The sequence below is a fragment of the Meles meles genome, chromosome 14, assembly GCF_922984935.1.
Source record: "Meles meles chromosome 14, mMelMel3.1 paternal haplotype, whole genome shotgun sequence".
NCBI lineage: Eukaryota > Metazoa > Chordata > Mammalia > Carnivora > Mustelidae > Meles > Meles meles.
The window spans coordinates 31,466,555-31,480,414 of NC_060079.1; the positions used below are offsets into that span (position 1 = coordinate 31,466,555).

The window sequence follows — 13,860 nt, forward strand, 5'->3', positions numbered from 1 at the left end:
GGATAATCCTTTGAAAATTAGGATCTGTTTCAATTCTCCAGTGCTTTGAGGTTTAGTCAAAACACTCAGTCTTTAAACATCTAAGAAGTAGAGTGATGACCGGTCTGTAGCAGGGATGGAATGAAGTGAGCGCTCTTTCTTCCACTGTTTTATCATGACCAATAGGCTTCACGGGGAAACTTGTAATGGTGAATCCTCAACGAAGAGACAAAGTGGGAAGAGAGAAATTATATAATATTCTGCCCACAAGCACTGGTGTGTTTGGAAATTGCTGAGCTAATACCTACTGGTCAGTCAGATGTCTACGGCCAAAGCAGAAGATGAGTAAAAGCTAACAGGAGCCTCTCATCCGCGGGCCTTCCCTAGAGCCCCGTTGGTAAACGGAAGCAGGCAGGTGGACTAGTGAGGGAGAACTATCAGGGTGGGGGAAGGGAACTCGCATGCCTGGTGCGTTATACACATTGGGTCCTGTGTTTACTCCTCCTAACATTGGGAACTTGCTCTACAGATAAAGTAATGGAGGCCCGTGACAGTGAGTGATATGGCCAAGTTCACACTCCCAGGACAGTGGTCGTAGAAGGACTCTAACCTAAATCGTAAGGATTCTTTCTTCTGGGGCAGAGGACTAGAAGTAGTCAATGAACCCAGACCCAACATAATAAAGCATAAAATTAAGCAAACATGCTACCATATCTTCTAAAGTTTTCTTATTCGTTCGAGATATTCACCCCTATTTTCAAATGATAAAGAGGCAAAGGGTTAAAGTCTTACATAAAATTCTTCCGATGCTTCTGGAGGTTCTGGAAGTAGAGAAGCCTTTGGTGGCAATTTGAGTTCATAGGTCATTATACTCCACCTGAAGGGAGAAAAATCTTTGGTCTAAAATTCCTTCAAAATTTAATAAACTGACTTTGTTCTTACCCCATGTATATACATGTGCACAAATATGCATGAACTATGGTTTATTGTACCTAAAACAACCAAACATTAGGAAAGAGATGGAATTTTGGTAATCTCACAAAATTCTGAAGTCATACTTAACGATGTCCATATCTTACCAAGCCTCTGATTAGGGACTCCCAAACTTTTTAAAGGCCATGACCCATAGTAAGAAATGCACACATATAACAAATCTTTCCCTTCTTTACTAGTGCAATGCATTCTAACTTTTCTTTTTTCTTTCACTTCTTAAATAATGTTCACTGCAAGCTACTAACTAGATTCACAGGTTACTAATGGATCACATCCCAAAGTTCTAAAACAATATCTCTGATTAAACAAATGCATAGTGTCAATGAAAGATAAATCATTCTCTGTGTACCAAACCAGTCTTGCCAAGTCAGCTTATACACACATAAAATGAAAATTAACTAAATACGCCTTCTTAAAATAAGTAAGAAATTAAGCATGGGGTTGAGAAGAAAAAAATCAACAGAAATAATACTTAACTTCTTAACACTTGAAGCAAATTTATTTCAATTAGCTGTAAATATTAATTTCAAACCAAACACTGCATCACCTACTGCTAAAAGCAATCAACTCCAGATAAATCCAGTCTTCATCTAAAATAATTTCACAATTTGGGAAGAACAGTGGGTAGGACATTACTGTTGTCAGTAACAGGATGTGAAATCATGATTTTATGAAGACACAAAGCATAATAAAAGCAGTACCGTAACATATGAATTTTGAGAAAAGCATATCACGGTTGAAGCCAGTAATTGAACCTGGGGAAAATCCCAAGATTAGCATCAGTATTTAAACAGAGCTGAGTGTATCATTCAAACTAATAAGTCTTTGCATAAAAATCCAAATTCCCAGAAAATTTCCCCCAAAGCCATAGGTTGTATGTTAGGATGTAAAAACTGAATACCTATACCTACTCCTCAAATCTTGACATGAATATACTATCAAGGAATAGATATTTGGGCACCAAAAGCCATTCACTCATTCATGCAACAGACACTTATTGAACATCTCAAAATGACAGACAGTGTTCCGTGGTCTGGAAACACAATGCTGATTAAGACTTTCCAAATGAAGTTTATATCCTGGTGCAGAAAACACATAAAATAATGAAACTCTGTAGATAGCCAAAGAGGGAAGACCACCACAAGAAACATAAAAGTCAAGTTCCCTATAGCTGAAATAATACTCCTCCAGTCAAAGGACAGTGAAAGAAATGGGAAAGAAATCCAACATCTTAAGTTTGCTGTACCTTCCATGCTGTACATCCTCCCTTGATAGAAAATGGCTGGAGCCAAAGACAGAGGAGAAAGTGGCGGGACAAATGAAGAAAGGGTGCGTACTGGGACCAGCTAACCAAGTCAGAGGCCGGAAGGTCGGGCCCTGTCTGACGCATGTGTGCGTTGAGGACACAGTGCGTGGTACTGAGGAAAGAGCTTGAGAACTAGAGTCAGGATTCCAGAAAGAGTGCCGGTTAGTTCTACACTTACTAGCTGTGCGACACTGATAATAGCAAAAACTCCTCAGCCGTTTTACCTGTAAGATGGAGATTATAATTTCAGTCAGCATTAGGTGTGGAGGGATGATTAAATGAGATACGTAAAGGAAGTAAAAGTACCAGGCAGACAAAAAAATATTCTTCTCACTGTCTCCACAAGCCTCAACTTTCATCTCTGTAAAATTGTCATAATAATGTTGTTCGTAGCCGCCTGACAGTGTTGTTTTGAGGAGCAAATCAATTGATTAAAACCAAAAAGCTTCTGTAATTCAAATAATATTAAACAGTGACTTCTGCCACCTGTTCTCTCCCAACAGTATTCTTAGCGAAGACAACACCGGAACGAAATAGTCTTATGTTTCCAATAATGGTCGTAGGTTCTCCAGCCTCTTTTGACGTTTCTCTTCTTTTGTTGCGTGCAGGTTTGTATCAAAGACTCTCCCCTCGGGGGCACTGTTCCTCTGCGGACCACCTGGAGAAGTTAATTTTTCTAACATACAAAGGAAAAGCACACACCCAGTGTGGAGGAAATGTCTAGTAGCATTTCCTGGGAGGCAGTGAGAATGGTGTTAAAATGTGTGCAAAAAGCCATTTTTTTGTGGTTTGGTAAGCACAGAATTGGGAAATCACCTCCAGGTTCTGTTAAAGACTGGAGACGGAATCCACTTTACACACCCCAGCTACGGGGGTATCCCTCTCACGAATAGTTTTGGATAACCACAGACAGAAGCTCTACAGCCCAGCTCTTTTTAAATATCCTGTCAGCAAAGGAATCAACCATTATACATTACCTTATGATGGCCGAGGTTACAATTAATTAGGTTATAGCTCATTTTAGAGTAATTACATTTTAGATTGGTGGCTCCCTGATGAGATTTTGTTATTTTCAGGAACAGTTCCACAGATGGCTAATCCTATCAAAGTTGTTTTGACTCATGCTAGCTTAAGTTTATAATGATATTCTGACATTTGTCTTCTACCTATGGTGGGGGGAGGGGTGCTTACTGCTCACTGGGTCCCAATCCTACCCACCTTCTTTATAATACTCAGGGTACACACACTGTGATTTCCTTTTTTATACACGGGGCATTTAGAGAGAAAGAAGTTGAGATGTGATCAAGGATACCACAAACACAGTAGTAATTCCTTGATATGGTGTTCTTAGTATTTCCCAGTCACTGGGAAAGGATTGTCTTTTTTAGTATTTAGTTCTTTGTTGGTTCAATTCGTTTTTAATATGCATAATCAAGAAGAGATATCTAACACATCTCAAGTTTATACATCTTCCTTAGCTTTAATGAAGCCACAGGACAATGGGGCCATACCCATTAGTCATCAAAAGCCCCCACACAAAATGAACTGCTTAAGTCTTCTGACCTGAACAACAATGAAAGGTAAGTGCTCTACAAGCAGGATGTTCTATTTTTAAAACAGTGGGTTCATTAGACTAGTTTTCTCAGTTTTTGCTACAATTCATCCATCCACCCCAAAAATATATTTATTGAGCGTTTACCCTACGCAAGTTAGTAGACCTCAGGCGTGAAAAGAGTGCGTAAGACCAGGAAGTCTCCGTCCTCATCGAGCTTACAGTTCGTAAAATTTCCACTGCCAACAATGATGTCAGTATGCCATTTTCAGGCTAGTGTTAGAAGAAAATTCACTTTTACCTGTCTAGCATTTTGGTACTGGCACGTTCCAGCTTCTCTAGAATTTGAGGAAGTTGGGTGTCATCGTCGTAGGAACCACCCCAGCCTAGAACCCGGGCAAGGTCATTTCCTGTACCCAAAGGCAATACTCCCAGCTGACACTGGAAGAGAGCACAACAGGGAGATCTCAGGCACGATGAGAAACAGGAGCCATGACGGGTCTGCTCTCCTCTGGTCAGCAGGTTAGTATACATGCATGTTAACGAGTCATGAAAAGATTTAGTACTTGCCTGTTTATTCAAGTTGAGCTTATCAATTTCTGACAAGACCCAACCTACACTTCCATCTCCTCCACAAACAAGAATTCGGAAATTGTCAAACTTCTGGAATAATCTTAAACTGAAAGCAAAAAGCATTTTATTTTAATATAAATAAATAAAAATCACTTTCCCCAATTTGTTATTCTGTACATATTGGTATTTGTGTTCAGATCAAATATAAGAATGCTTACATACATAGCAGTGATACTCTAAAGATGGAAGTGCAATTTTTAACTTGAGAAAACTTCTTACTCATGAAGATGAAAGGGGATTATAAGTAGAAATGGAGATAGAATTAGGAGGGAAGGGGAGTGAGAAATGAGAAGACAAAGAAGCAGAACCCAGGAAAGAAAATGAAATGGGTGGCTCAGTGGGTTAAGCCTCTGCCTTTGGCTCGGGTCATGATCCCAGGGTCCTGGGATGGAGCCCCGCATCGGGCTCTCTGCTCAGTGGGGAGCCTGGTTCCTCCTCTCTCTCTGCCTGCTGCTCTGCCTGCTTGTGATGATCTCTCTCTCTCACACACTGTGATCTCTCTTATCTCATTTATTTATTCAAATAAATAAAATAAAATAAAATCTTTAAAAAAAATGAAAGGTAAGTTGTAAAACATGGTCAAAGTAGTGATTTTTTTCCTTCCCATTACAAGGATATGTGATTTCCTTAAGAATGGCGTATTACAGGGGTGCCTGGGTGGCTCAGTGGGTTGAGACTCTGCCTTTGGCTCGGGTCATGGTCCCAGAATCCTGGGATCGAGACCTGCGTCGGGCTCTCTGCTCGGCTGGCAGCCTGCTTCCCCCTCTCTCTCTGTCTGCCTTTCTGCCTCTCTGCCTCCTTGTGATCTCTTTCCGTCAAATAAATAAAATCTTAAAAAAAAAAAAAAAGAACGGCATATTACAAACCGGGCGTGGAGAATCTAGGGCGCTGATATTATTGGCACTCCGGTCAGTTCCTAAAGGAATCCACCAAACCTTGCCGACATACCACTTTTCGGAACCCTTGCTTTTCCTCCCCCTCGTTCCCTAGTCTGGGTCAGTCTTTTACCTCTGTCCTTCCTTCATCTTAAATTTGGACACATCCCATCTCCTGAATGTACCTTTGTACACGTCAAGTACCGTGGAAAACCCTATAAAATATGCTGTCGAGACAATCTCAAGAAGTTTCAACAAAGGGCCTTCCTTGGAATCATAAAGGATGGGTGGGAAAAGTACACATAAAGAAAATAAGATACAGGAACTGTGAGGGATTATGAAATAGACACACTAGAAAGACACAGCTAACCAGCAATGCAAAAGACACACTTGAGAGGTGAGGCCAGGTGAGGAAATGCCAGAGACACACTTGAGAGGTGAGGCCAGGTGAGGAAATGCCAGACCCAAACAAGGGGAAGACATGTACAAGGAGACATGGGGCGGGGTGCGGGCGGGGCGGGGGCGGGGGGCGAGCATTCGGAAAGGATGAAGACCAACATCAACAGGACCAGAGGGCCTGAAACTTGGCAAGAAGGCAACAGAAACAAGAAGAAAGAAACCCAAAGAGAAGTGAACAGAGGCACACAGACAGACTGAGGCAGGAGAGAGAAAAGACAGGAAAATACTAAATTAAAAACACAGGGCCTTTTCAGGGTATCTAAAATCCCCATTTTTACATCTCTGTTCATGCTTTAAAGTGACAGTAACCCAAGAGAAAAGTGGAGTTGGCAGAATTCAATCATGAAGAGGTTGCCAGAACCCAGGGTCAGGGGATCCAATATCACCTCCTCAACAAAGTCATATACACACACCAAAAATGCATTAGAAGTACCATAAAGCATATTTTCTCTCACTGAAAATCATTTAAATTTTTTTCAGATTGTAAGTTAGAGGACATTTCTGAAAGCTGAAAGGAACAATCAACACCAGTGTTTTTTGTCATTCATGTAGGAATTGAGTCTCAAGTCCTTGAGGAGCTGTCCTTGAGACCCACAGTGGTGTTTGGGCTTTCATTAAATAATTGATTATTTGTATTACATAAAAATCAATGCTGCTAGCCTTCCGTGCAGATCATTTTCTAAAGTTACCGGGTATTTCTATATTTACACAAGTTGATCTTTCTTAGAGCTGAGCAAACCATTAGTGTTGTTTGAGGCAGGATATATTCTAAAACATTTTCTGAACAAATTTTGGAGTTTTCAGCACATAAGGAAGTTATACAAATATCAAAAGGTGAAGTTAAAATTTAGAATTAGAGCTTTAAAAAAGGGAAGAGTGGGAAGATCAATACAGAGATGTCTCGATGAATCGACAATCTTCACAAACTGAAAAATCAAACATATTTCATGCTTAGTGCTATTTCATTCCAGTGAGATTTATCAATAATCAATTACCCTAAATGAGGACCTCCGTTCATTAAATCAAACACCTGAGCCGGATTTAGCAACTGTTTAAATCGACGAAGGAACTTTACTCCCTGATTATCTCCACTCTTAGAATTGACAAAAACCAATAGAGGACTAACACAGAATGAAAATGTCGCTCTACAGAAACCTGTAAAAAAACACACAACACAGGATCAATATGAACAGCTGCCTCTTTTAAACTACTGACAAAACTTCAGAGAAAAGAACATAAATTCATAAAGAACCTTGTTTATTACTTGAACAATAAATTAAAATTTAGCCCCCCAAACGGAGAGAAGTTTTATTTACATACTAAGACTATAGAACTTATCTTTTAAAATATGCTCTATATTAAAAAATCCTACCAAAGATAGCAAAAGTACTAATAATAGATAATTGAAGATACACCACCTACCTTAACACCAATGAGTTAACACCAATGAGTCTCAGTATTATAAAATGTTTTAACTTCTCCTTCATGAGGCTTTAGAAAATACTTTAAAATTTATCATAAATAATAGAAGCTTGATTTATCAGGGCTTGTGGGGGATGGCTGTTAACAGCATAGGTTAAAAAAAATCACATCTTTTCAGCCCATATCCTTGTATTTATAATATCTATCAGCATAATTAACATAAAAAGTCTGAAAATCATAAAGCACTTCAATGTAAAACTTTAAAACAGCATATGGTAAAAGCCTTTTGTAATATTGTTTGCTTAGAAGGAAGACAGTGTTCTTTAGCACTTTCAACCAAGTTGTAATTCTGGAAAAAGTGATGGAATTTATAGAAATATAAGTTCCTCCAAGGAAATTATAGGAAAACAGATTTTAATAAGAGCTATGATAACGGGCAATTTCAATTACAGAAGGAAAAAAGAACACACAAAAATTAACCTTTTGGATTGCATTTTGTTATAGAATAATGATCTTATTTTACTCACCAAAATGTAAAATCTGTAAGGCTTATATGTAGTAATTTCACCAGTGTATTAATAGCTATGTTAAGTTCTAATTCTACAATGTTCTTTTAAAAGTTAAATGTACTGCTCAGCAATTTAAATGGATTTATATAAAAACTGACCAGAATAACCAACCACAGTTCAATTTGTTCTAGGAAAGTAAATGTATAAATCAACACTTAATACACCAGGAATATACATTTTTACACTACTGATACATACCATCAGAATCAGTGCTATTCAGTGCAATTGGAGGTATGACAGACACTTTACATTGGCCAAGGGGACACACAGGATGGTATAAATCTTTGCAGGCAGTGTGTACCTAATAACAAACAAATAAACTTTCAAGAATCATAAAAACACATCAATGTTTTATTATGGCATAAATTGCATCTAAGAAAGTGATCATTGAAGATGAACTATATCACAAAATATTCAGTAATTCATGGCACAATACTTACAATGCTAAAGAATGGGCGGATTATTGTAGAGATGGGAATTTGATTTGGTCTGTGTAGCCTACTTTTATGATTATCACAGGCAAGGAGGGTATATCGAGAAATGCCCGGTGAGTAGAATGAGGCTGGCTCAGTCGGCAGAGCATGAGCCTCTTGACCTTGGGGTTGGAAGTTCGAGCCCCACACTGGGTGCAGATATTACTTTAAATAAAAGAAAAGACTGCCTAGTGAAGATGAGGAGAGAGGAAGAGAGGAGAACACCGTGCAGAGGAAGAGAGGGGAGGGGAGGGGAGAGAGGAAGGCAGGAATGAATGGAAGGAGGAAGGGAGAGGAAGAGAAAGGAGGGAAGCTCACTAGTACTTGTCAATATCATCGTCCATAAAGAAACTGATGACCTCTATCTTATAATGTTCTTATAGAATTTAATGAAAATAAAATTTGTAATGTATCTGCTCTTTCTGCAGTGGTCCTATAACTTTCTATTCACACCTTTTTTTATATATAACATTTTCATGTTATTATAGGTATAAATACATGAATGCTTATTTTCTCAGCTAGACTTCTGGCTCTGTAAAGAAAAGGAAAAGGTCTTATTATTGGACACTTATCCTGGAAAGTGATATATATCATAGTCATTCAGTAAATATGTGAACTTCGTAGAAACAAAGTTTCAAGGTGAGTCAAGATACTATTGTGAACAGGAGCAGAGCTAACTTGCTAAGTAGAACCCAGGGAGCTTACAATACTTTAAGTACTTACCTAAAGAGCCTGGAAATGTTTTAAGCAGTAAAAGCAGACATTTCATAAAGCACTTAAATTTAATACAGCTTTATTTCATCAGTCTTTTTAGAAAATTAATAAAATATTTAATTAAACACCTATTTATCAAAACTTTTGAGAAAATAACTGAAATTAAATAGTGATTCTTGTTTATGTGGTGACCTAATTTTGGATAGTTCCCTAATATTATTTATAAAAATTAAAATCTTAAATGGATTAAAAAAAAACAAGCACGTACAGGTAGTTTTAAAAGGATTTTTTTTAAGTATGAGAATTGGGTGCCTGGATGGCTCAGTTGGATAAGCGACTGCCTTCAGCTCAGGTCATGATCCAGAAGTCCCAGGATCAAGTCCTGCATTGGGCTCCCAGCTCCATGGGGAGTCTGCTTCTCCCTCTGACCTTCTCCCTTCTCATGCTCTCTCTCACTCTCTCTCTCAAATAAAAATAAATAAAATCTTTAAAATAAAGTATGAGAATTACAGAGCAAAACAAAAATATTGATACCAAAGTTAAATGAAAAAAGCAGAAGATAAAATCATATCTTCACTCTTTTTATAAAAAAGGTAAAAGTGTAATCAGAGACTGGACAACAAATGGAAAAATGGACTCATTAGAGTTGTGGAACTATGGTCTTACTTTACTCTGTTTAAACTACGTGACTGGGGGGTGCCTGGGGGGCTCAGTGGGTTAAGCCGCTGCCTTCAGCTCAGGTCATGATCCCAGGGTCCTGGGCTCGAGTCCCACATCGGGCTCCCTGTTCAGCAGAGAGCCTTCTTCTCCCTCCCCCTCTGCCTGCCTCTCTGCCTACTTGTGCTCTCTATCTCTCTGTCAAATAAATAAATAAAATCTTTTTAAAAAATTAAAAATAAATAAATAAACTACATGACTGGTTTACAAACTAGATATTCTGTCAGAAACTCATTATTTTAAAGACAAAATAATGTGTGAAGAGGTAAGTGATATTGTATAGGAAGTACAGACTGAGAAGGAGGCGACAAAGTGACAGTGGCCTGAATGTCGGACGGACACAGTACAGGGCAGGAACGACTTCATGATAAGGTGATATCTAAGTCTGCCAGAAAAAAGAGGGAGAAGACATTACAGAATGCCTCCTTCCATATTCTGTATCCACCCTTCTGCACCGTTCAGGAAATTTTTAAAAGGTGGGGGCGAGTAGAGAGAGCAAATAAAGTAGCTAGTGAACTCCTCCTGTGAACGTTAACAAAGTTGAAAAACCACTGAAAAAATACAAGTAGAGACCTACACACCGCAGGTAGAGACAACTTCTATAAAACCTTTCTCAAGTAACTGATCACATACATAATCTGCTTTCTTTTCAAAAAGAGAACAGCAGAAGTTCCAGGAGCAGAGAAACAGACGTACAGACTAATGAAATTAGCAGTAGGCACACACATCAGAGGCTGCCCCCCATGAAGAGAAATCTTAGGTGGGATGAAGTTTTAAAATGTCATTTATGGGAGCCTTTATTTACTTACTTACTTATTTTTCTTATTTATTTATAACATTTTTATCTTACAGGCCTTTTGCAAGCACTCTTAAAATAAGGAAATGCCAGGAGGGCTCCTGGGTGGCTCAGTTGGTTGACTCTTATTTCAGCTCAGGTCACAATCTCGGGAGTCCAGAAATCGAGCCCCATGTGGGGACCTGCACTCAGCGGGGAGTCTGCTTGAGCGTCTCTCTCTTCCTCTCCTTCTGCCCCTCCCCCCAACTCATTCACATACTCTCTCTAAATAAAAAAATAAATAAAATCTTTAAAAATAAATAAACAAAATAAAATAAGGAATGCTGGGGCACCCGGCTGGCTCAGTTGGGAAGTGTGTGATTCTTGATCCTGGGGTTATGCCATAAGAGGGTTTTAGGGGTTAGAGTTTCACCAAAATGCCAAAGATATACCTAAGAAAGTCTATATATTATTTTACAGGGCATCAGAGAAATTAGAAGTAATACCTGTGGCTGACAAAAGGGGTAACTGATGAAGAATAATAAAAGCATGAGGATAGAATCAAGTTTGATTTAAAAATAAGAAGGAGGGGCGCCTGGGTGGCTCAGTGTGGGTGGGAGTGGCTCATCCCTCTGCCTTTGGCTCAGGTCATGATTCTAGGGTCCTAGTATCGAGCCCCGCATTGGGCTGTCTGCTCAGCAGGGAACCTGCTTCCGTTTCTCTCTCTCTCTCTCTCTCTGCCTGCCTCTCTGCCTACTTGTGATCTCTGTCTGTCAAATAAATAAATAAAATCTTAAAAAAAAAAATAAGAAGGAAACAGGTCACCTGTCAGGCCCAATTGAAAAACTGCAGGACTTTTTTCCCATGGAAAAGAATGAAATTAATCTCACCGATTACGAAATCAACCCAGCGTACTCACATCATTCTCCTTTGAGGATCTACATCATACTTACTGAAAGAAATGAGTTTTCCACCCTTTTTTGTGGGGGGGGGGGGGTGGGGGGTGGGAAGTGACTTCCAAGATTCAACACAAGACCAAACAAATCAGCCCAATATGAGGCAATCGCTGTCACAGTTGGACGGCATCGCCCAGTGCTGAGATGAGCACCCACAGCTGTTGCCTCCCCAGCCTATTACAGTGAGCAGCACACCAACCTCTGAGCGGCCTGAGTCCACCCTCGGAGTTCCTGCTCTGACTGCCCTCATGAAGCAGGGATACAAAAATAAATAACACCATACCCTTGACCTTCAGGATTTGTAGTCTGACTGAGAAGCAATGAAAGTCAAGGCATAATCATGAAGTGATTACAAAGTGCTATCAGAGATGCGGGCTCAGTCCTCATACAGTCTGGCACAGACAGGACCATGCCTTGCCGTTGGCTCCATGTTATGCCATGCATACTTCTCATTGCTTTCTTACACATGTGAGAAAGTTTTAAAACATTTATCTATATAATATATATGTAATATAAAAATCTAATTTCAGAGCACCTGGGTGGCTCAGTTGGTCGGTTAAGCAGCTGCCTTTGGCTTGAGTTATGATCTCAGAGTCCTGGGATCGAGTCCCACATCAGGCTCCTTGCTCAGCAGGGAGTCTGCTTCTCCCTCTGACCCTCCCCTCTCATCTCTCTCTCTCTCTCAAATAAATAAATAAATAAAATCTTTTTTTAAAAAATCTAATTTCAGTTATACCTGTGTATGGCTGACTGAACTTGGCGTTCGTCAGAGAACATGTGCAGGGTTGTACTGAAATTATACTTCGCATGTCAATCAAAATTTGGTGGCTTTCTGTGTGTAACAGGTGGTAAAACAGGGCTAAAAAATAGTAAACCATTAAATGTGGCTACAGCATAATGAAAAACAACAAAACTGTGGGAAAAAGGTCTTCAGACAAAAACCCCCCAAAACAAACAAAAAAACAAAAAACAAAAAACAGATGACAAGGGCATTACAAAAAGGATATTTAAGAAGTAACCAGACTGGAACTATTGGGTGGGAGTCAAGATGGCAGGAAAGTAGGAGGAGGCACCATTTCAACCTGTACCCTAAAGTGAGCTGATTACCTACCAAAGAACTCCGACCACCCATGAAATCAGCCTGAGATCAGAATTATACACGTCTGGATCTCTACTGGAGCAGAAGACGCCAGTGGCAGGTAAAGCAGACTGGGAACGTCCGACTGATATCGGAAGATAAACAAAAGGGGGAGGGAGCCACCAGAGGTGACCGATCGGAAAGTAACACCCCAACACGAGAGTGCTCTGCGTCTGGGGACCAGCATTAACTTGGAGTCTGGTTGAAAGCACTCAAAAAACAAACAGCAAAGGATCGCGGGGGCGGGGGGGTAATAGTGGGAACCTGGGCGGTTAGGGTCAGGGTCCTAAGTCCCCGGACCCAGGACAGCCTCCCCTGGCGCGGAGCCAGAGAGAGTGCGGCGGAGAAATCAGGTCTCCGTCCCTGAGCCGCCGGTGCGCCTGAATGCCAGCGCGCCCGAGAACGAGTGGGGTCTGGCTCCCATGAGGGGCTGGGAGCCTGGCCAGACGGCAATCCTGAAACGCGCGCGTCCCACACCCTCCCTTGGGATAGGTGCTCATAGGCGCTAGCCTGGAGCTCTGGCAGCCGGAAAAACCAGACATTCCCAGCCCGGGACAGCGGGAAAATCTCAGTGCACGATCTCTGCTCGGAACCTCTCTGGCGGTCTGGAGCTGCCTAGACAGCCACCGCTGCCCTGGTTTTGGGCACAACGAGGAGCTCCTGCATCCCCAGAACCGACTCTGCCAGCAGCTTTTGCAAAACAGTCTGAGGCTTCTCTCTGAGAGGGAGGTCGGGGTGCTGTTTGCTCTCCTCTAAACCTCCAAAAACCATCAAAAGCTGTCAAGGCGAGAGAAAGCAGATGAAAGAACATAAAAACCCCCAGAGAACAAAAGGCTGAAAAAAAACAGTTTCCTGAAAAAAAAAAGAGCTCACCCCCTTGAGGGGAGCCGGAGGACCTAGCTCAGGGAACATCATTGTCTGAAAACCCACGTGGCAGGCCCCTCCCCCAGAAAACCAACCAGGAAGGAAGAAAAAAAAAAAAAGACTACAAGAGAACAACCACCACTACTTCATAAATACAACTTTTATTTTTAACTCTTTACCAATATTCTGGTTCTTTTTTTTTTTTATACATACAGATAATTTTTTAACCTATTTACCATCACACTGAGATGTCCAGGACATCAAATTCTTTAATAACCTTCTAAACTGAACTTTTTGATACATACACCCGTGTTTTTCTTTTGTTTTTCTATTTTTTTAATTCTTTTTTAATTTTAACTTAGTTTAGTCTAGTTTATTCTTTTTTTTAATTTTTATTTTCTACTATACATATAGAGTTAAACTTCAAGGTAATCC

At 40.2% G+C, this 13,860-nt stretch overlaps 1 protein-coding gene across 7 annotated transcripts in view; it reads right to left on the minus strand.

The window, feature by feature from the left end:
- DGKH (diacylglycerol kinase eta) overlaps window positions 1-13,860 on the minus strand; it is a 185,904-nt gene that overhangs the window by 50,614 nt on the left and 121,430 nt on the right. For all 7 annotated transcript variants that reach the window (XM_046028358.1, XM_046028354.1, XM_046028353.1 and 4 more), the window contains 5 exons: window positions 7,987-8,089; window positions 6,793-6,952; window positions 4,401-4,509; window positions 4,132-4,271; window positions 772-856 (listed from right to left, as the gene is read on the minus strand). In XM_046028358.1, the coding sequence (XP_045884314.1) occupies window positions 772-856; window positions 4,132-4,271; window positions 4,401-4,509; window positions 6,793-6,952; window positions 7,987-8,089 (597 nt within the window). The remainder of the gene's footprint in view (window positions 1-771; window positions 857-4,131; window positions 4,272-4,400; window positions 4,510-6,792; window positions 6,953-7,986; window positions 8,090-13,860) is intronic.